Genomic DNA, 23,669 nt, shown 5'->3' on the forward strand with positions numbered 1-23,669 from the left:
TCTCTAGTAAGAGAGAGGGGACTTCCCAGAGGAAAAGGCTGGCAGGTGGTCAATGTGCGGAATTTTAGAGTCTGGCTTGAGGAGGTGGTGTCTGATTTTCGTAGGGCTCACAGATTGGTTTGATCAGGTGTGATGTTTACCTAGCGGCTGGGAGGGCTGGTCTCCCCACCCTAATCTTATTATGCAAATGAACTCTTCTCTTGGCCGGCGCCAGTTTGTCTGCTCCTTACTGTACACGTGGCTGGCAGAGAAGGGAAGATGGAGCCATCATTTTGAACACGTGTGGTCCCACCCAGGTAGTTCTTTCCTGCTGGCATCCACCCGTGAAAGTTCTCAGCTCCTTGTCTATGACTGCTGCTCGACTTTACAGGCTGCTCTTTGTTGGAAAATGATTTGGGGCTGCTTCTTACTAAAGGGAAAACCTTACTTAGGACTCTCATACCCTTCCTATCTGCCTAGTAATTTCTTCTTAACTCTGGTATCAGAAGGATATGGAGAAAATGGAACCCTTGTACACTGTAGGTGGGAATGTAAAATGGTGTAGCCACTGTGCAAAACCGTATGGTGGTTTCTTATTGGAAACGGGCTTATGATGTTGGGAAAAGTCTACACAGAGGCAATGGATTACTCAGTAAGGCTTGTTTACTTCCTGCAAGAAGGGTCCAACTCTTGCCACAAGAGCACACCTGAACAAAGACAGGGACGTTAATTACTTTCATAACCTGACGCAGTCGCCCTACTGCTGGGTCCAGTTTCTGTTGGCCAGAATGGGACCTCACATTCTATGCTTGACCCAATTGGCTAAAAACTTGGAAATTTTCTAAAGAAGTAAAGGCAGAGGAGAACAAAGGAAAAGAGAAAGTAACTTGAGGAATACTTAGAGAAGCGATAACATTTCCAAATAAGGAAGAGGATAATGCCTGACCTAAGACTTGCCTGGGCTTGTCCAGCCATGCCAGGGCAAATACTTAGGTTAAAGTGTAAGAACTAAGAACACGGGATGCACTTATTTCTTTATTATAACAGCTACTTTAAGATTATTAGCAAAAGCTTTAAAGTAAATTAACCTTTGAAGAAACTATTATTTATTTGTAATAAACTAAGAAGAAAGCTTTGAAGTGGAACCTTTTATTTATTCTTATTTCCTACATTTCTCAAAAAGTTAAAACTAGAATTACCATATGATCCAACAATTTGCATTTCTGGCTATAAGTACTAAGGAGTTGAAGTCAGGATCTTGGGTCCAGGTGAGATGGCTCACGTCTGTAATCCCAGCACTTTGGGAGGCCAAGGTGGGCCGATCACGAGGTCAGGAGTTAAAGATCAGCCTGACCAATATGGTGAAACCCTGTCTCTACTTAAAAAAAAAAAAAAAAAAAAAAAAAAATTGCCAGGCATGATGACAGGTGCCTGTAATCCCAGCTACTCAGGAGGCTGAGGCAGGGGAATTGCTCGAACCTGGGAGGGAGAGGTTGTAGTGAGTGGAGATAGTAGATGGTGCCATGGCACTCCAGCCTGGGCGACAGAGTGAGATTCTGTCAGAGAGAGAGAGAGAGAGAGAGAGAGAGAGAGAGAGAGAAAGAAGGAAGGAAGGAAGGAAGGAAGGAAAGAAGGAAGGAAGGAAGGAAGGGAGTCAGGATCTTGAAGAGTTATACATGCTCCTATGTTCCTTGCAGCGTTTTTCACAATAGCGTAGATAGGGAAACAATCTAAATGTCCATGGAGAGATGAGTGGATAGAGAAAATGCAATGTATATATACAACGGAATAGTACTTAGCCTTAAAAGTGAAGGAAATCCTGGCATATGCAACAGTATGGATGAACCTGGAGAACATTATGTTAAGTGCAATAACTCAGTCATGAAAGATAAATACTGCATGATTCCATTTGTATAAGATATATAAATTAGTCAAATTCATAAAATCAAAGAGTAGAATGGTAGTTGCCAGGTGCTGCAGGGAAGGAGAGATAGGAAGTTGCTGTCCAGTGGGTATAAAGTTTCAGTTATGCAAGCTGAATGAGTTCTAAAGATCTGCTATACAACATTGTGCCTAGAGTTAACAATACTGTATTGTGCACCTAAAGGTTGAAGAGAGATCTAATGATAAATGTTCCTCACACAGGCACATACACACCCCCTCCCCCCCCCCGACACACACACACTCATGACTGGACATCTTGAGAAATGCTTATCCAAAAGGTGCGATAAATTGGGTCGGCCTAATAATGACAGAAGTCCACTACTCACAGGCTTCTAGTTAGAGTAACTCTTATTAGCACTTGGAAGAGCTTATAGCACCACCTACTGTTTCGAGCTAAAATTTCCTCGGTTAAAAGGCATGGCTTATTTTTTATATTAGGACAAGAAAGTGTCATAAATCAAGAAGCTATGATTCTTTGTAGTTATTTAGAGAAATAAAGGTGAACACTCACTGATGACTCCATGTTGCTTATAGTGTTTGTAATCATAGTCATGAACTGCTGATGTGTAAATTGTTGCTGCAAGATCCAGGAAGTAAAGCAGTAGTAATAACGATAATAATATATTAAGTTCTTTTTCTATGCTGTGTACTGTTCTGAGTACCTAATACTAATTATCTCATTTAAACACCACCTTTACTCTACAACAGATGTATTGTTATATGCATTTGACAAATTAAAAAAAAAGCAAGGCACAGAGAAGTAATTTAGCCAAGATCACACACCTAGTAAATAATAGAGCTGGTATTAGATTTGAGCCCAGGTGAGAGTAACAAACAACTCTCTCCTAATGATCGGTACCTCACATGTGTCTGTTTTCAAGACACACCAGCCCTCTGACTCATTTTCCTATTTCTATTTGATTTCCTTTCTAGCTAGTATGAATAATACACTATTGTGTTCAAGCATATATTGTATTCACACAAGTAATATACATAGTAATTATAGTGGATGCTTATGTACTACTACATGCCAGGGACTCTTTGAAGTACTTCACCTGCATTAATTTATTCTATCCAGTAACCCTATGATGTACTATTTTAATCCTCACTTTACAGGTGAGGAAATCATTAAGTAACTGTGCAAGATCACACAACTAGGAAGTGACATAGGCAGTATGAGAAACCAGATTGTGGCTGGAGTCTGTGTCGTATACTACACTGCTTATAAAAAGTTATTTTAAAATAGTTCAAGTAAATTTGGGTATGACAGAAATCACTGAGGCCATGCTCGGATATGGAGAAAAAATGTTAAAGTGGAATGAAGATGACTGAAGTTTAGGAAAGGCTGATTTAAGTGGTTTAAAATTTATGACCAGTGAGCTCATAAATGGACCAGAAAACTGAATTTTTTAAAAAAGGAAAAAAAGTTAAAAGAATATAAAAATTTTTTGGCCGGGTGTGATGGCTTACACCTCTAATCCCAGCACTTTGGGAGGCCGAGGTGGGTGGATCATGACGTCAGGAGTTTGAGACCAGCCTAGCCAACATGGTGAAACCCCATCTCTACTAAAAATACAAAAATTAGCTGGGCGTGGTGGCACAGGCCTGTAATCCCAGCTACTCGGAAGGCTGAGGCAGGATAATCGCTTGAACCCAGGAGGGGGAGGTTGCAGTGAGCTGAGATCGCACCATTGCACTCCAGCCTGGGTGACAGAGCAAGACTCCATCTCAAAAAACTTTGTTATATCAGAAATAATTCTGCATTGAATATCTTCCTGGGCACTCTTGGTAGAATTTCTCTAGGGTAGATAAAGGGATGTGGATTCACTGAGTTATTGCTCTGCAGAATGGCTGTGCCAGCATGTTTTAATCTCTGTCATTTGGTTACTTTAGGGAAGTTTTACGCAATTTTCCTCCCTGTTTCTAGAATTTGTAGATCACGGAGGGATACTGGTAATAATACCGGTTAGGCAAGATCTGGTTGCTCATTACTCGTAAGAGGAGAATCTACATTCCTACAAGAGAAATGTACTTGACTTACTCCACTATTACAGAAACTAATATATAATCAGTTATTTTGTTCGTTCTACCAGAACACCGATTTTCTCAATTACAAAGAATGCCGGGGCTATGAGAGAGAATGCCACCTAGTGGTCAGACTAAATTCTGGTTCCTAGAAGTTCTTGGTCTTCAAAGTGTAGAAAAATTGTCGGAGAAGCTTGTTAAAAAATGAGATTCTTGGTCTCACTCATAGTGAGTGTAATTTAGAAGGGAAGAGAGAGAGAGAGAAAGAGAGAGAGAGAGAAAGGGAAAGTGTGAGAGAGAGAAAGAGAGAATGTGTGCGTCTGTGGTGGAGGGGAAGGGCGGGGCCTGGGGGTGGGATGGAGAACGTCCAGGAACCTGCGTATTTAAAAAGCAGCCTGTATGGCTGTTGGTTTTGATGTGTGTGGTCTAAACTGCCCTAGAATTCAGTTCAGCATTTGGCCCAGTTCCTTCTTCTCCTTAATCCTCTTCTCCAGCAGCTGCTGTAGTACCTTCTGGGTTACGTGGGAGTGGTGGGGATGTTCTGGGACTATTTTGGGTTGAAGAGGACCAGCTGAGCTTGCACACAGGGGCAGAATGAGAACAACACTAATGTATTTGGGGATAGATTAGAAGAGCCCAAACAATGATCATGGGTTTGCCAAATCCATTTGCATTTTCTCCTCACCGATTTCTGTTGACCTCATTGCTCCTTTTGACTCTGTGAGTAACCCCCTTCCTTTTAAAAAATTTTCTCCTTCATATCCTTCAGCCTGGTGTAGAGAGTCTCCATAATTGGACTGTAGCCCATCTTCCAGCTTCCTCACTGAGAATCCCAGTGTACACATTAATCTTTCAGTATCCTACAGAATCATGATTATGCTTTTTCTCATACTGCTTCACCCTCTGAAATTCTTACTCCTCATTTTTTATGCCTTTACTGCAACCTTTAAGCCTTTTACAAATCTTTAAAAATTCAGAAGACACACAAACTCAAGCCCTTCTTGGGGCAGTTACTGTTTATCTCTCACTAACTTCCCACCATATTTAGTTTGTACCCTCATGCCAGAACATTATCAAATAATGTTTCTTATCGTAAATACTCCATCCATCCGTCTATCATCTGTCTATTATTTATTCATTTCTTACGTTGTTTCCTTTGCCTTCAATGTAAATTCATTTCATTCTTCAAATGCCACCCACTCAACTAAGCCAAATGTAACTCTTCTCAGTTTCATTCGTTGATTTCCTTCTCTGAGATCTGCTAGCACTGAGAGTCTACTACTTAAACTACTTTAAGCCTTAATTACACATTCCCTTGTGTTTACGAACTTTGTGTTAGATTTCTCTTTTTGCTCTCCAGTAGATTGTAAGCCATGAGGACCAAGACTATTTTACATGATTATTGATATTTTCCAAAATTGCATGTTCTCAACTGTGTAATATGGCTTAGCTGAACTTGTTTCCATTGTCTGAGTTGTCCTTATACTCATCTTGCTGTAAAAGAAGAGGAAAATGACAATTTTATTGAGCACTTCCTATGTGTCAGATACCATAGTTGGAACTTTTTTGGGGGGGATGGAGTTTTGCTCTTGTTACCCAGGCCGGAGTGCAATTGCGCCATCTCGGCTCACCGCAACCTCTGCCTCCTGGGTTCAGGCAATTCTCCTGCCTCAGCCTCCTGAGTAGCTGGGATTACAGGCACGCGCCACCATGCCCAGCTAATTTTTTGTATTTTTAGTAGAGACGGGGTTTCTCCATGTTGACCAGGATGGTCTCGATCTCTTGACCTTGTGATCCACCCGCCTCGGCCTCCCAAAGTGCTAGGATTACAGGTGTGAGCCACCGCGCCCGGCCCCCATAGTTGGAATTTTACATATATGTGTAAAATTAAAATAACTTTAAAATAAAAAAATTTTAAATAAAAAATAAAAATATATATACACATATATAGTATGTATGTATATACCCAAATATGTGTGTGTGTGTGTGTGTGTGTGTGTGTGTGTGTGTGTATTTATTTTTTAGATGAAGTCTTGCTCTGTCACCCGGGCTGGAGTTCAGTGGTATGATCTTGGCTCACTGCAACCTCCACCTCCCAAGTTCAAGCAATTCTCCTGCCTCAGCCTCCCAAGTAGCTGGGATTACAGGTGCCCACCACCACACCCAGCTAATTTTTGTATGTTTAGTAGAGACAGCATTTCACCATGTTGGCCAGGCTGGTCTCGAACTTGTGACCTGACGTTATCCACCTACCTAAGCCTCCCAAAGTGCTGGGATTATAGGCGTGGGCCACCATGTTCAGCTTGAATTTTACGCGTATTTATGTTATTTAAAACTTCAAAGCTCTGTGAGTGGAATGTTACATATTTTATAGGTTAGAACAGTTGGACTCAGAAATATTTTTTTAAATTATTTTATTTTATTTTATTTATTTATTTATTTTGAGACGGAATTTCGCTCGTTACCCAAGCTGGAGTACAATGGCGCGATCTTGGCTCACCGCAACCTTTGCCTCCTGGGTTCAGGCAATTCTCCTGCCTCAGCCTCCTGAGTAGCTGGGATTACAGGCACGTGCGACCATGCCCAGCTAATTTTTTTTGTATTTTTAATAGAGATGGGGTTTCACCATGTTGACCAGGATGGTCTGTATCTCTTGACCTCGTGATTCACCCGCCTCGGCCTCCCAAAGTGCTGGGATTACAGGCTTGAGCCACCGCGCCCGGCCTCCAGAAATATTTAATACATTGTGTAGCTATAATTAAGAAGTCAGCATTTGGACTCAGGTTCAGCTGATGCCCAAATCCATACCCTTTGTTCTACCACGTTAGCTCCATTTGAGTTTGGAATCCTCACTTTGTGGTGTTTTGTAGTGATGCTTTGCATTCCTGCTTTCCTTCCGCAGAAGGAGTCTCTCTCAGGACCGTAAAGTAGCACTTTACCCTGGAGTCGTATCCCATGCTTCTTCCTACACTCTACTTCAGGCCAAACTGGAAACACCCTTCTTCACTCACACTCTGCCTGATGCTTCAGTCAAGCAGGGTGCCCACCTGCCTTTTTTTCTTCCTTTTTGTTGGGACTGGCTTTACTCAGTTCAAAACGTTTCTTAATGTAGAATAACTCTGGGCCCTGAAATACTGGGGTGCTTTAAAGAACACTTGTGGGGAAAACTTGCTTGCATGTTGAGCCTCCTCCATGCTCACTTTGGGGGTGCACATGATCTCACTGAACAGAGTGACTTTTGGAGCTCTTTGTATAATTAGCCCTGGAGAACTTCCAAACTAACTCAGTACAAATTTGGATTTGCTTGGTTGTGTTTTCTGCCACAGGGATTCAGAGCAAGCCCTCGGCATATTAGAAGACGAGTCGCAGCGGCTGCAGCTGCCCGTCTGGAAGAAGTGAAGCCTGTGGTGGAAGTTCACCATCAGAGCGAGCAAGAAACTTCAGTGAGGAAGCGAAGAATCAAGAAGAGTAGCCGAGTCCAGCCAGAATTTTATCACTCTGTTCAAGGTGCTTCAATCAGGAGGCCTGTAAGTAGAGAACGGTCATTTATAAACATATTAAATTCGCTGTCAAATTGTGTGGTTCTTCTTTTAGTTTAAAAACATGATCAGATTAACTTTGAATAATGGGGAGGTTATGCCATTGTTACTCCTAACAAGTGGCAGTGTACTCACGTGAGTTCCAGCAAGGAATATGGTTTCATAGAAGGTTCTAGGGTGGATAAATAGCTGACAAAGAGGCAAGAGTTAGTCAGTGTCAGGCAGCTGATAGGAAAGCTGGTGAGTTCCCAGCCAGGCTGGAGCTGGGGATCCAGAATGAGGATGGGGATCTAGAGTCAACAAATCTAGGTGTGGTAATGAGAAAATCAGAATTGGTGAAGAGGATGACAAAAAAAACCAATGTAGGGATAGGAGAAGCAGCGAAGGAAGGTGGGGCGGGAGTCTTGGGCATTAACAGTGGCTGAACTCCTCCTGGAGGCTCTTGAGCCGGTAAGGCCTGTGCATCCCTCCACAGCCAGCCCAGGCTTCCGCTGTGAGTGTCTTGGCCTTATCATGTGTGGCCTTTGTATTGTTATAAGGCAGCATCACTGTCCCTTTTTAACCTGGTGCCCTGTGTTTCCGTTGGCCACAATGTTGCCTTTCATCAGAAATTCAGGGCTCATCTGGGAGCTGGTCTTCACCTCCTTCTCACATCCCGAGCGCACTGTTCTAAGTGCTCTGGTTTTTCTTTCCCTGGCTCTGGCACACGGGCTTTTTACCAAGGCTGAGGCTAAGAAAATGCCATTTTAAAACTTGTGAAGTTATTTTATTACTGCAATAATTTTATGTTGCTTTGGGATTAGAAAAAAACGCCTGTATGGTTCATCCCTATGCGTGGGGACCCTGCTGTTGTTTCTTGTGCCAACCTAGGGAGCCATCAAGATTTGACTTGAAAATGTTTTTGTAAATGATCGAAACAGAACTTGCCCTTCTGTGGGGATAACTGTGTGGCAGGCACATGTGGAGATTGTGAGAAGGCCAGGAGAATGTCTGACTCAGTAACCAGGCCAACGACCATGGAAAGGAGTTAAATGCCTTTACAGAAAAGGACCTGTTAATCATAACCAATTGAAGAAAAAGTACATCTTTAGAAATGAGATTTCATTTTTCATGATTCAATAAAACAAAGGCTAAGTAGAATTTGGTATCTATGCAGAGAATTATGAAAGGGTAGGAAAATTTATTCATTCAACAAACATGCTTTTTATACAGAAAATCAGGGACATATAGATATATGTTAACTAACGGCTTAATGTGTAACAAGTATTATTTTATGTCACTCTTTTTTTTTTTTTTTTTTTGAGACGGAGTTTCACTCTTGTTACCCAGGCTGGAGTGCAATGGCGCATCTCGGCTCACCGCAACCTCCGCCTCCTGGGTTCAGGCAATTCTCCTGTCTCAGCCTCCTGAGTAGCTGGGATTACAGGCACGCACAACCATGCCCAGCTAATGTTTTGTATTTTTAGTAGAGACAGGGTTTCACCATGTTGACCAGGATGGTCTCGATCTCTTGACCTCGTGATCCACCCGCCTTGGCCTCCCAAAGTGCTGGGATTACAGGCTTGAGCCACCGTGCCCGTCTTTATGTCACTCTTAACAATTCTGTAAGGTAGATGTTATTACTATTTTTAAAAAATTCATACTATTTTTTTTTTGAGACAGAATCTTGCTCTTTAACCCAGGCTGGCATGCAATGGCATAATCTTGGCTCACTGCAACCTTCCGCCCCCTGAGCTCAAGTGATTCTCCAGCCTCAGGCTCCCAAGTAGCTGGGATTACAGTCACCTGCCACCATGCCTGGCTAATTTTTGTATTTTCAGTACATGGGATCTCACCATGTTGGCCAGGCTGGTCTCGAACTCCTGACCTCTGGTGATTCTCCTGCCTCAGCCTCCCAAAGTCCTGGGATTACAGGCATGAGCCACTGCACCCAGCCAAGGTAGATGTTATTATTCCCATTTTATGGATAATGAAACAGCCCCAGAGATGACATATAACTTGCCTGAGGTTGCATAGTTCTAGGTGGCCTGCCACCAGAATCCAAGCACGTACCTCTATAGTCTGTTACTTCCTGTAGTACCTGGTCGCTAAGAAATCACAGTCAAAAAAGCTGGGCACGGTGCCAGCACTTTGGGAGGCTGAGGTGGGTGGATCACCTGAGGTCAGGAGTTCGAGACAAGCCTAACCAATATGGTGAAACTCCATCTTTAAAAAAAAATAATAATAATTTAAAAGAGAAATCACAGTCGAGTCAATCTATAGACATGCACACAAGCAATTATAATGCATATTCTGTGCTTTGAAAATACTGTTCTAGAGTTATACACAAGGCATTATGGAATCATTTCGGATCTCCAGAAATATTTACAGATAAGCAGACACCTGAGATGAGTCCTGAGAGACAAGTAGGAATTTACCAAGTACAAAGTGGAAGTATGTATCCTGATGAGAATGTATATAAAAGTGCAGACACACAGAAAGGTATGGCATTCTCAGTGACCAGCTTGAGGTGGTGCTGGCAGATGAGACTGGTGGTTTGGGTAGAGGCCAGATTAGAAAGGGCTTGTGTGTGTGTGTGTGTGTGTGTGTGTGTGTGTGTGTGTGTGTGTAGATAGATAGATATAGATACATATTTTTTTTTTTTTGAGATGTAATCTTGCTCTGTCACCCCGGCTGGAGTGCAATGGCATGATCTTGGCTCACTGCAACCTCTGCCTCCCGGGTTCAGGTGATTCTTCTGTCTTAGCTTCCTGAGTAGTTGGGATTACAGGTGTGCATCACCATGCCTGGCTAATTCCTGTATTTTTAGTGGAGACAGGGTTTCACTGTGTTGCTCAGTCTGGCCTCGAACTCCTGAGCTCAGGCAATCCACCTGCCTCAGCCTCCCAAAATGCTGGGATTATAGACGTGAGTCATCACACTCAGCCGGTGGGCTTTTATATTATGCTAAAAAGTTGAACTTATTTTCTGTAATAGGGATCAATTGAAGGTAGGGAATAGGTGAATTGTTTCTGTTGCTTAGAGTCTAGCTAATTCCTGGCTTCTTCTAATCTCCTCACGTGGATTGAGAAGTAAATGATTATCATCAAAGTTTAGGAACTCTTGATCATCATTATTCTCTCACAAGCCCTCTACATAACTGTCTTGGTTAATGAGACACAGTCTTTATGCCTCTGTGACTTGGAACCTGCTGTCTACTTTGCCCTTGAATGTTTTTCCTCAGTCTTTGTTTGCCTGGTAAACTTCAGTTCACCTTTGAGACTGACTCATGCTCAGATGAGTCAGGTGAAGTCTTTCTGATCCTTCCTAATCCTTCCTATCTGAGTGAGGTGCCCTTAGTTTTGATCCTCAGCACTAAGTAAAAACCTCCAGCAAAACAGGAGGTCTCTGCAGTAAGACCCACGTGGGTTCAAATCCTGCACTGTGTCTGGAGGAAACAGCATACTAAGAGGGTTTAACTGAAGAGAGTTTAATGAAGGGACAATTTACAGAAATATGGGTAGGGCTCAGGTGCTTTATCAGCCTTCAGGTGGAGGCTCTCTGTTTCCCACTCCTGCTTAAGGGGCAGCAGAGGGCAGTGGTCTTCATGGATCCTGGTGGGAAGAGCTGGAGCCATGGAAGAGCCCTTCCACAGGGGCGGGGCTGAGGGACGCAGCCACTGCCACAACCCAGTGAGTCAGGAGGGAGCATGGCAAATAAGTAAACTGCTGTCTTAGCTCCTGCTCCCAGTGGTCAACCTCCTGTTGACTCAACCTACCTAGAAGCCAGAAGGCAAAAGAACTTGGGTGATGCGGATCATAGCCATTAGTTTTCAGAGACTGAGCAAGGAAGAGATAGACATATAATCTGAAAGAGTGACAGGGACAGCAAAGAATTAAAACATACCTAACTGGTGGCTGAGCGTGGTGGCTTACTCCTGTAATCCTAGCACTTTGGGAGACAGAGGTGGGTGGATCACTTGAGGTCAGGAGTTTGAGACTAGCCTAGCCAACATGGCAAAACCCCCACTCCAGCCTTGGTGATAGAGCGAGACTGCGTCTCAAAAAATAAACCAACCAACCAACCAACAAACCCAGTATCCTTTGTTAAGGTATTTCAATTCTCTGAGAATCAGTATCCTCATTATAAAGTGAAATAAGGGAAAGGACACCCTTTTCAACAAATGGGAAAGGTTGGGCTAGCCTCATGTAGGAGAATGAATCTGGATCTTCATCTCTCACCCTGCACAAAAATCAACTCGATATACATTAAGGACTTAAATCTAAGACCTGAAACTATAAAAAATCTAGCAGATAACATTGGAAAAACCTTCCTAGACATTGGCTTTGGCAAGGATTTTATGACCAAGAACCCGAAAGCAAATGCAATATAAACAAAGATTAATAGTTGGGACTTAATTAACTGAAGAGTTTTTGCATGGCAAAAGGAGCAGTCAGCAGAGTAAACAGACAACCCACAGAGTGGGAGAAAATATTCGCAATCTGTACATCTGACAGAGAGCTAATATCCAGAATCTACAGCTAACTCAAACTGATCAATAAGAAGAAAACAATGAATCCTGTCAAAAAGTGAAATAGGGATATGAATAGACAATTCTCAAAAGAAGATGACACACAAATGGCCAGCAAACATATGAAAAATGCTCAACATCACTGATGTTCAGGGAAATGCAAATCAAAACCACAATGCAATACCACCTTGCTCCTGCAAGAATGGCCATAATCAAAATATCAAAAAATAGTAGATGTTGGCAGGGATGCGGTGATGAGGGAACACTTCTACACTCCTGGTGGGAATGTAAATTAGTACAGCCACTGTATTAGTCTGTTTTACGCTGCCGATAAAGACCTACACAAGACTGGGAAGAAAAAGAGATTTAGTTGGACTTACAGTTTCACGTGGTTGGGGAGGCCTCAGAATCATGGTGAGACGTAAAAAGCACTTCTTACATGGTGGTGGCAAGAGAAAATGAGGAAGAAGCAAAAGCAGAAACCCCTGATAAACCCATCAGATCTCATGAGACTTATTCACTATCATGAGAATAGCACAGGAAAGACCGACCCCCGTGATTTAATTACCTCCTCTTGGGTCCCTCCCACATACATGGGAATTCTGGGAGATAAAATTCAAGTTGACATTTGGGTGGGGACACAGCCAAACCACATCAGCCACTATGGGAAACAATGTGGAAATTTCTTTTTTTTTTTTTTTTTTTTTTGAGACGGAGTTTCGCTCTTGTTACCCAGGCTGGAGTGCAATGGCACGATCTCGGCTCACCACAACCTCCGCCTCCTGGGTTCAGGCAATTCTCCTGCCTCAGCCTCCTGAGCAACTGGGATTACAGGCATGCGCCACCATGCCCAGCTGATTTTTTTGTATTTTTAGTAGAGACGGGGTTTCACCTTTTTGACCGAGATGGTCTCAATCTCTTGATCTCATGATCCACCCGCCTCAGCCTCTGAAAGTGCTGGGATTACAGGCTTGAGCCACAGTGCCCGGCTGGAAATTTCTTAAAGAACTGAAAGTAGGACTACAATTTGATCCAGCAATCCCACTAATGGGCATTTACCCAGAGGAAAAGCGGCATACGAAAAACATACTTGTACATGCATGTTTATAGCAGCACAATTCACAATTGAAAAATCGTGGAACCAACTCAAATGCCCATCAATCAACGAGTGGATAAAGAAACTGTGGTGTATATATATGATGGAATACTTCTCAGCCATAAAAAGGAATGAATTAATAGCATTTGCAGTGACCTGGATGAGATTGGAGACTATTATTCTAAGTGAAGTAATTCAGGAATGGAAAACCAAACATCATATGTTCTCACTGACATGTGGGAGCTAAGCTGTGAGGACACAAAATCATACGAATGATATACGGGCTGTGGGGACTTGGAGGGGAAGAGTGCGAGGGGGATGAGGGATAAAAGACAACAATATGGGCTGGGCGCGCTGGCTCAAGCCTGTAATCCCAGCACTTTGGGAGGCCGAGGCAGGTGGATCACGAGGTCAAGAGATCGAGACCATCCTGGTCAACATGGTGAAACCCCGTCTCTACCCAAAATACAAAAAATTAGCTGGGCATGGTGGCGCATGCCTGTATTCCCAGCTACTCAGGAGGCTGAGGCAGGAGAATTGCCAGAACCCAGGAGGCGGAGGTTGCGGTGAGCCGAGATCGCGCCATTGCACTCCAGCCTTAGTAACAAGAGTGAAACTGCGCCTCAAAAAAAAAAAAATATATATATATGGTGCAGTGTATACTGCTTGGGTGATGGGCGCACCAAAATCTCACAAATCACCGCTAAAGAACTTGTGTAACCAAATACCAACTGTACCCCAATAACTTACGGAAAAATAAAAAATGAAGTAATAACAGTAGCTACAACATAGAGTTGTGGGAATGAACTGAGCTGACATATGCAAAGAGATTGCATGGTGATGACCTGCTTAGGATAAACAATAATTAGCAGTTTCTTCCTTTTTTTCCTCCTCCTCTAGACCTTGAATTGTTTGAGGCCCATATCAAGGGGTCTAGAATATCTCCTGGCATCCGTCATTTGGCATCTCAGTGAATACTATTGACTAAGTGAGTGAATGATATATGAAATATAGCTTATGATGAGTGGTACAATTAGTGAGCATTATAGGAATTCAGAGAACAAAGAGGGTGCCCCCACCCCTAAATAGGTTGGTTAGGGCATAACTATTTTATGGAAGAGTTGGTATTGAGTTGGGCTTTAAAATATGGGTAGCTAAGCCGGGCATGGTGGCTCATGCCTGTAATCCTAGCACTTTGGGATGCCGAGGTGGGAGGATCACTTGAGCTCAAGAGCTTGAGACCACCCTGGGCAACATGGAGAGACCCTGTCTCTACTAAAAATTAAAAACAAGGCATGGTGGTGCATGCCTATATATTCCCAGCTACTTGAGAGGCTGAGGTGGGAGAACTGCTTGAGCCCGGAGTTCCAGGCTGCAGTGGGCCATGATCATGCCCTTGTACTCCAGCCTGAGTGACAAAGCAAGACCCTATCTGGAAAAAAAAAAAGAAAAGAAAAGGGTAGGAACTAGCTGGGCAGCAGATGCTGGGGCCAGGAAGTAGGAAAAAGTGCTGAGAACTGACTGCATGTGGGGATTCATATGAGAGAAATATAAGATAAAGCTGGAAAAGTAGATTGGGGTCAGCATACATTTCAGATGACCACTGGTTTAAGCTTTCTTTTCTGTGCTTCTGAAGACACTGTAATAGGTGAGTAGTGTGATCATAGCATGATTTTAGGAAGACTAAACATGTGCAGGGTGCATCAGGAGAGCAGGACAGTTAGGTGGCTGCAGCAGCCTAGGAGTGAGGTGGTTAGAACCTGAATTTGGCCCTAATCCATGGCACTCTGCTAACATCTGCTGATGACTGCTGGTGGGGAATCTGAGGATGGCCTCATCTTCTCTCCCCAAGGATCTGCTGGAGGAGAGGGAGATCAGAGGGCAGCAAATAGCGGTGGAGACTACTTAGTTGCTTGGGGCAGGAAACCATTCTGAGGAGTGTTCTTTTTTTGAGACAGTTTTGCTCTGTCGCCCAGGCTGGAGTGTGGTTGCGCAGTCATGGCCCACTGCAGCCTCAACCTCCGGGGCTCAACCTTCCCACCTCAGCCTCCTAAGTAGCTTGGACTACAGGCGTGTGCCAGCATGCCTGGCTAATTTTAACTTTTTTTGGTAGAGATAGAGTCTGTCTATGTTGCTCTGTGTGGTCTTGAACTCCTGGGCTCAAGAGAACACCTTGGCTTCCCAAAGTGCTGGGATTACAGGCATGAGCCATCACACCCAGCCGGCAGTGTTTTTCAGGGCAGATAAGTCTGCCTTCCACCATGTTACTGCAACTCCTGTCACTAGTTGTCTGAGAGACTGGACACTGTCAGAGTTGGAAGTAAGAAGACTGTTGACTTCTTGTCTCACAGGATTCCTACGCAGGCTTCTAGAACCTTATGGCCTCTGACTACATTTCTTTACTTTTAATGCCATAGATGAACTTGAACTGAGGCTTTGTGTCCTCTTCTGGATTTGGTTAGGTGCAACCATTAGTGCCTGCTAGAGCCACCCTATTCAACCTGTGTCCAAAGCCTATGTCTTTTCTAAACTTACTCATTTGGAGAAAATCAGTGTTACGTGTTGCCATGAAAGCATCTCTGATGATCACTTGGAGGTAGAGTAAAAATAAATCAGTTTTGGTGACTCAGGATTACTTGGATGACTTTATATGAAGCACTCCAGGCATGTCTAGTGGGAATCTGAATAAGAAATATGTCTGTGAGTGAGACAGACTGAAAACAGAAGTAGCTGCAAAGGAGATGAGTCAGAAGGCGTGAGTGCAGTTTTAGCTACGTTCAGTCAGACCATTCTCTTCAAGTGTTATGCGGAATGCAAATACTTTAGCATCTTAGCTGTTTTAACCTATTTACTTATCCTAAATTTGTAAGCTATACCCAAATATACCTATGAGAATTTGTAATGGGGATCACTAATAAAAACTTATTAATATTGACATTTTATTTTGCTCCTTGTTTTAGATGTTTCCAAGAGTGAATAAAAAATTATTCTGATTACCTCTCGGTACATACGTATTTGGATTTATACTGTACGTTAAATGTCACTAGGATGTTTAGGATGTTTTTTTACCACCTTAAAACAGAAAAGATTATTATATCCAGATCTCCATTTGTTCCTTAATATTTTCACATTACAAAGCATTTTGTTTTCTTTCTGAATCCCAGGATTTTTAAACATCATCATCATCATCATCATCATCATCATCATCATCATCATCACAAGAACTCTTGTATTACTGCATGTTTACCTCATTGGGAATACGTGGGGATTGTTCTCCGCACTCTTCTCTGTTTTTCTCTCATTTTATGTTCTCAGCAATTCTCTGGGGAAGATGCTCACTTTCCAGGGAGGAAACGTGTCGAGGCTGTACAGCTGTTAGATAATGGAGTTAACATTTAAATCTAGACACTCTCAACTTGAGCAGTTTTTGAGTAGGGAATGGAGAATTCCCCATGATCACAATTCTAGTGCTAGACATTTATCATCATCAGCCTTCTTCAAGTATTTTAATTACTTTGAGTCTCAATTTTTGAACTGCATAGATGATAGATATAGATGAAATCTTTGTGTTTTTAAACTATTACATCAGTTAGAACCTATCTTAAAATGGTATTGAAAACCATAGGAAAACTTCAAATATGATTTTTTCCATCATTTTATTGGCCCCCTCTTTCTGTAGAAGAGCACCTGGGAGGTAGCAAGAGTCCTTTTGCCCCACTGCCGACTCACATGAACCTGCTAATGTACAACTCTCAGGCCCAAGAAGTATTTATGTGTTCAAGATTACAGGTGGGTATGGGGAAATAACAGTTTTAGAGCATTAGGAAGTAATCAAACATACTGACTCTATTTCTGTTACATTTCACTAATTCCAATTTTTTGCACACTGCAACAGCATTACCTGCATTTCCTGGTGACTTAGAATCTCTGAGACTTTCTCACTTAGCTGAAAAAGTCTGATTAAAAATCTGCTAGTGTTTGCAGGTTATTGCCCAAGTTGCAGCTTGTTCTCCCTGCTGGCAAAATCTTAGCCTGTGAGCATCTGATTTCTTACTTTTGGGGTCCCATCACCATCAAGCAATGGGATTTTTGAGCCTGACTGTTTTGACTCAGGAGTTGGAGGACATATATTGGGTGATCCTGTTTTCTGAAATGATAAGCACAAAGGAAGAGGCACGTTTGGATTGAGGACTGGAAATAAAAATGTCTGATTTGGACACATGAAGTTTGAAATATCTTTTAGATATTCTTATGTCTGGATTTCATGGAAGATGTGGGAATTATTTGTACATAGGTGTTATTAAATCTATAAGACTGGGTGGGATGACCCAGAAAATGAGTTTGATAGAGGAGAAGCCAGTTGAGGTCTGAGCCTTGGAGTCTGGCCAGTGGTGAGAATTTGGGAGGAGGACAGAGGTTCCCTCAAAACTTCCTACTCGTCTCTCAGAAATATAAATGCGTTAAACAGAGGTGGGTCCAGGGCTCTTGACTTTCATTTATGGATATTCGTTTTAGGCCAAGACAAGGCCACTCAGGTAGAGACTAGAGAAAATAGCAGGAAATGAAGTCTCAGACGTACTCATGAGGTTTTCCCTTCCCTGAACTCTCCCCTACTAAACCACTACTTCCTTGACCTCACCCTTCTTTTCCTTCTCTTGTGTGTTTCTGTGTTTCAGTCTTGGGGAAATTTTCTGTTTTTCTGATTACAGCTTAGGTTTTTGTAAGGCTGCAGTATATTGTAGAACATTATATATTTTAATGTTTAATAATTAATATTAACCAGATTTTGTCATCTTTGTAGTTGGGAACTTTTTGTGGTGTAGGAAAGACTTAAGCATGTATCCTTAATCTCACCGAAAATATAGCAGGGTGTTTCTGTGTTCCTTTCCTGCTTAGAGTTTTTAAATGGCCTTCCTTTTCCCTTTCCTTTCCAAATATGTAGGACCAGGCAGCTTTATTTGCATAACCTCAGGACGTTTCCCCTTCTGTGGAAGGCATAACTGTACAACTCACACCTTACTTTGGCTAATTAGCAAATCCAAAGCTCTTAAAGGAAAGATTTGTTTCCTTTTCCCCTTCAGAATTTGAGAGAATGAATTGATTAATAAAGTCGAATTTCTTTTGCTGATTATCGGAAAAGAATTTTTTTGAATGACACCGTTCAATGTACTACGCATTGCTGTACCTCCCTTTTTAGGTTCATAACTAATGGAATTTTATAAAAGATTTCATTTTCAAGGTTTGCTATAATAAATTATAGTAAAGTATAGGAATAATTAATGCACGGGAATGTGCAAGGTTGGTAGACTATATTGAATGAACAGTTTAGTCTCTATAAACAACTCATGAAACCAAGATTAACTTGGTAAAGGGATTCATGTTCTGCTTGAAGAGAAGTAAGTATGTCTTTATAACTCATGATTCTTTTTTGAGGTCAGTATTTTGACTGAAACAAGACCTGTTGCCATTCTTTTTATGTCTTTCTTGTCTGTGGTGACAACCTGTTGTCTAAACCAACCAACCAACCAACCAACCAACCAGACAAAACCCTTAAATTCTTTAAGCTCCAAGCAAAGGAAACTTAAAACATTTAGATAGTCACTTATACTTTGAAAATTTTCTTGGACAACTGTGGATCAAAGGACTGAAAAGAAAGCCCCTTCATAGATGGTCTAGTTTATTATTGCACCTCTAAGCAATCCTTAAATTGTTCTGGTAAGATGGGCATGGCTTCCTTTATTTTAAAGAACACAGCCATAGCTTCCCTCGTAATTCTGTTTGGAATTTAACACCCATATCTGCCTGAAACAACTCCTTTGATCTTTGCCCTAAATCCCATGGCTTACAATTTAAGACCATTTCTTATTGTGGTATCCTCTGTGGAGAGGATGAAGCATAGCCACCTGCTACAGTGTCTCTGTCAGTCTTTGTGAATCAAAGAATGTTAAAGCTTGAGGAGATCTTAGAGCTTATCTGACTTAACAGTTTTCGTAATGCTAGATTCCTCTCTGCTTCAGTACTTTTAGTGATACAGTCTCCTACCATTACATAGCTCTAATTAACAGCTAGTTAATTGTGCTTGAAAATCAGTAAGTTGTTTCTTTTCTAGGCTCATGGTTCCATCTCTTCAAACCTTTTCTGCTAAGTCGAATTCTAAATTTTTCCAAACATCACCTTTGTTTTACTCTTCTAAACCACCTCCAGGTGAGTGATAAGGGTCTGTCTGATTTATCTCAATATTGTCTCTCTCTCTATTTATTTTAGTTGTGAGATGATGAATGTGGTTCAAAAAAAAGCAATCTATGGGACTTGAACAAAATTTAATTTGTGCCTTGGGAGAGGAGAATTCAGTTCTGGAAATGACAGTAATGTTTCTGGAAAATTATAGCTTTGGAGTAGTACTACTTCGTAGTTATACTTTCAAAGAATGCTTATATGGATTATCCCATTTAATTTGAGCAGACACCCTATATGTTGGGCATGGCATACTATTGATCCAGTTTGACAAAACTAAACCTCAGTGAGTAAGTGATTGGCTCAAGCTCATAAGGTCAGATAGAAGCAGACATCTCTCATGCTTGCAGTCTGTTGTCTTCTGTGTTCACCCTATGTTTATTTAGTCTCTGTCTTAGGCAGTGCTTAGAGAATTGGGTGAAAACTTTTAGGGAGAAGAATATAGATTCCATTTGATTGGAGGAACTATTCATGGTCCCAGTGTGACTCATTCCCAGGGAGTACCTTTACCTCTTTGAGTCTGCTCACAGCCTGCATTATCTGTGTTGGCCATCCTAGGGTACCAGTGTATTGGCAAGTCTACTTTAGTTTAATACTATCAAGCCCATGCTGCAGCCTCCACACATCCTATTCAATTACGAACTGGTAAAGTAGATAATCAACTCTGATGCTGGGGAATACCACAGGCTAATTGGCATTAACGCTTGTTACATGCAGCTCAGTATTATTAAAATGGATGAGGAGCCAGGCGCGGTGGCTCACGCCTGCAATCCCAGCACTTTGGGAGGCCGAGGTGGGTGGATCATGAGGTCAAGAGATCGAGACCATCCTGGTCAACACGGTGAAACCCCGTCTCTACTAAAAAATACAAAAAATTAGCTGGGCATGGTGGTGCATGCCTGTAATCCCAGCTACTCAGGAGGCTGAGGCAGGAGAATTGCCTGAACCCAGGAGGCAGAGGTTGCGGTGAGCTGAGATCGCGCCATTGCACTCCAACCTGGGTAACAAGAGCGAAACTCTGCCTCAAAAAAATAAAAAATAAAAAATAAAATAAAATAAAATAAAATAAAATGGATGAGGATCAGATACTGTCTTAGTCCATCTGTGTTGCTCTAACAGAATACCTGAGACTGGGTAATTTATAAAGAATATAAATTTACTTTCTTTTCTTTTCTTTTTTCTCTTTTTTTTAAAGACGGGGTTTCACCATGTTGGTCATGCTGGTCTTGAACTCCCGACCTCAGGTGATCCGCCTGCCTTGGCCTCCAAAGTGCTTGGATTACAGGCGTGAGCCACCACACCCAGCCATAAATTTACTTTCTCACTGTTCTGGAAGCTAGCAAGTTCAAGACCAAGGCATCGGCAGGTTTGGTGTTTGCCGAGGTGTCGTTCCTTATTGATGACACCTTGTTTCCTGCATTATCACCTGGTGGAAAGTGGGAGGCAAAGACGGCAAGGGAGAGCAAGGGAGCTCTTTGAAGACTTTTTTATAGTGGCATTAACCCATTCATGATGGCGAGCCCCCATGACTTAATCACTTCCAAAAAGCCCCTTCTCTTAATAGTGTCACATTAGGGATTAACTTTCAACACATGAATTTTGGGTAGAATACAACATTCAAACCAAAGCAGATACCTAAGCTAATATGGTGTTAAAATTAAGTTTACACACCCTTGTGCACTCTTGGTGAGAATGTAAAATGGTTTAACTGCTATAGAAAACAGTATGGTAGGTCTTCAAAAAGTAAAAAAAATAGCATTACCATAAAAGCCAATAATTCCGCTTCTGAATATTGAGCTCTGGCACATGAATTGTACTGCAGAGTTAGTCTCAACTTGAAGCAAGCCTTTTGTCCCTCACCTCAGTCAGTCACTGGTTATGGGCTGCTAGGGCTGGGGGTGTGAGGAAGCTTTAGGCTAGATGAGTCGCTGAAGGAGAGGGTGGCTATGAGCCATTAGCAGCCAAAACTCACAGTAGCTTATATGTGAGTCCGTTGGCCAGGTGGAAGGGATGCAGGCAGGACACCATGGAAACCATCAATCACAAACTGGTTGGAGAAATGGCTGATTCCAGATCTGAAACAGAAAATGTGGAATGAGCTTGGCACATCTTGTCAAAACATAAAGCAAGGAAGCATCAAAGATTACTGGGATCATGTCAGGACCGGGAGTAAACCTGGAGGGGTTCCTATTGCTCAATCAATAAGAATAATGATCATGGCAGGTTGAAATACGTCCATATATTGAAAATCTATGAAGCTATGATATTTTAAAAAACTATTTTATCAGTGACTTTTGGAGAGTGTTAGGGAACTAACTCATTTCTAAAAAGTGGTAAAGGGAAAGAAGCAAGCATTTTCCTGTCTTTGCTTTACGGATTATTCTACATGGTAATCAAGTCATTGTTAAGGGAAGAAGGAATGATGAAATTATAGTCTCACCATCTTGCAAGCCCTAACAAAATAACGAACCTAGACATTGATCATCAATACATTGGCAACACAGGTGGACTAAGGCAGTATCTGAGCCTCATCCATCTTGGTAATACTGAGCTGCATGTAACAAGGGTCAATGTCAATTAGCCAGCTGGTATTCCCCAGCATCAGAGTTGATAGTCTATTTCACCAGTTGGTAATTGAATAGAATGTGTGGAGGCTGCAGCATGGACTTGATAGTATTAGACTAAAGTGGACTTGCCAATACACTGGTACCCTAGGGTGGCCAATGACTGCTAACACATGAAAGAGAGACAACTACACTTATGTGCCTCCTGATGAAAGTACAGAAAAGCACTTACTAAGCATTCTTTTTATTTATTTATTTATTTTTGAGACAGAGTCTCGCTCAATCTCCAGGCTGGAGTGAGTGGCACAATCCCAGCTCACCACAACTTCCGTTTTCCGGTTTCAAGCAATTCTCCTGTCTCAGCCTCCGGAGTAGCTGGGACTATGGGCATGCAACACCTTGCCCGGCTAATTTTTTGTACTTTTAGTAGAGACAGAATTTCACCATGTTGGCCAGGATGGTGTCGATCTCTTGACCTCATGATCTGCCCACCTTGGCCTCCCAAAGTGCTGGGATTACAGGTGTGAGCCACCGCGCCCGGCCAAAGTATTCTTGCTAAAAAATTGAACCTAAATCGGATCAAATTGCTAGTTCTAATTATAGATTTACATAAAATATAGATGACAGAGGAATATGTTAAATGATAAGGGAAAGATAGTGAAGTTATATTTAGCAAAGTTGAGGTGTGGGAAACTCTAGAACAAATACCCCTAGTTTCTTTGAGAAATTATAAGAAAAAATGTGGGAATGATAATCTGTACATGAAACAAGACTTAAAAGACCTACCAACCAAGTGTAACATGTATGCCTTATTTGGGTGAATAAACTGAGTATAAAAAAAGGAGAAAGTGGGGGACATTTGAACAATGATTTTTTTTTTTTTTTTGAGACAAGTTCTCTGTCACCCAGGCTCAAGTGCAGTGGCACAATCATGGCTGACTGCATCCTCAGCCTCCTGGACTCAGGTGATCCTCCTGCCTCAGTCTCCTGAGAAGGTGGGACTACAGGTGTGTGCCACTATGCCTGGCTGATTTTATAATTATTTTTTGAAGAAAGACAGTCTTACTTTGTTGCCCAGGCTTGGCTATTTGATAATATTAAGACACTTATAAAAATATTTTAGATTAATAATTGTATTTTGATATTATTAAAATCTGTCTTTTAGAGATGCATATTAAAATATTTAATAATGAAGTAAAATCCCTTGGATTGGCTTTAAAATCATCCGGTGGGGTAGAGGAGAAAATGTGGATGGGGTACAGTTGAAATAGCACTGACCAGGAGATGGTGATTGTTAAAGCTGGGTGTGTAAATGGCAGTACTCTATACTTTTCCTCTGTTGTATAAGCGTAAAATTTTCCATAATGAAAGGTTTAAGACATTAGACAAAAGAACCTTTACTTGGAAGTTTGCATCATCAACACTTTGTTTCATTAAGTGTCTCCTCTGGCTTTTGTTTTCCATTGAGTAAGCCTAAATTTTTGTTAATAACAATTTGAGATTTTAGATAGTTATTAAAAGGTTTTTAGAAAGGCAGAGGTGGAAATATTATGCCTGTGGCCATCTTCTGATTTATTTTTTTCTTTTAACAAAGAACTATTTGCTTATTTGTTGGCTTTTTACTTAGAACATTTAAGAAACCATATTAGTGAATGGCATATTAAATGTGCTTATTATATAAAACTTAAATAATATAAAATAGGAATTATATAAGCATATTCTTCTGTTTTAATATCTAGAACTGATTTTGTTCCCCCAGAGACTGCTGTTTTTGTTCT

General features: G+C 41.7%; 1 protein-coding gene across 18 annotated transcripts in view; it reads left to right on the forward strand.

Moving 5' to 3' along the window:
* The window catches only part of DST (dystonin), a 498,104-nt gene that overhangs the window by 49,715 nt on the left and 424,720 nt on the right, over window positions 1-23,669 (forward strand). For all 18 annotated transcript variants that reach the window (XM_074398159.1, XM_074398165.1, XM_074398139.1 and 15 more), the window contains exon 3: window positions 7,275-7,475. In XM_074398159.1, the coding sequence (XP_074254260.1) occupies window positions 7,275-7,475 (201 nt within the window). The remainder of the gene's footprint in view (window positions 1-7,274; window positions 7,476-23,669) is intronic.

This window comes from Saimiri boliviensis, chromosome 4 (assembly GCF_048565385.1).
Source record: "Saimiri boliviensis isolate mSaiBol1 chromosome 4, mSaiBol1.pri, whole genome shotgun sequence".
Classification (NCBI taxonomy): Eukaryota; Metazoa; Chordata; class Mammalia; order Primates; family Cebidae; genus Saimiri; species Saimiri boliviensis.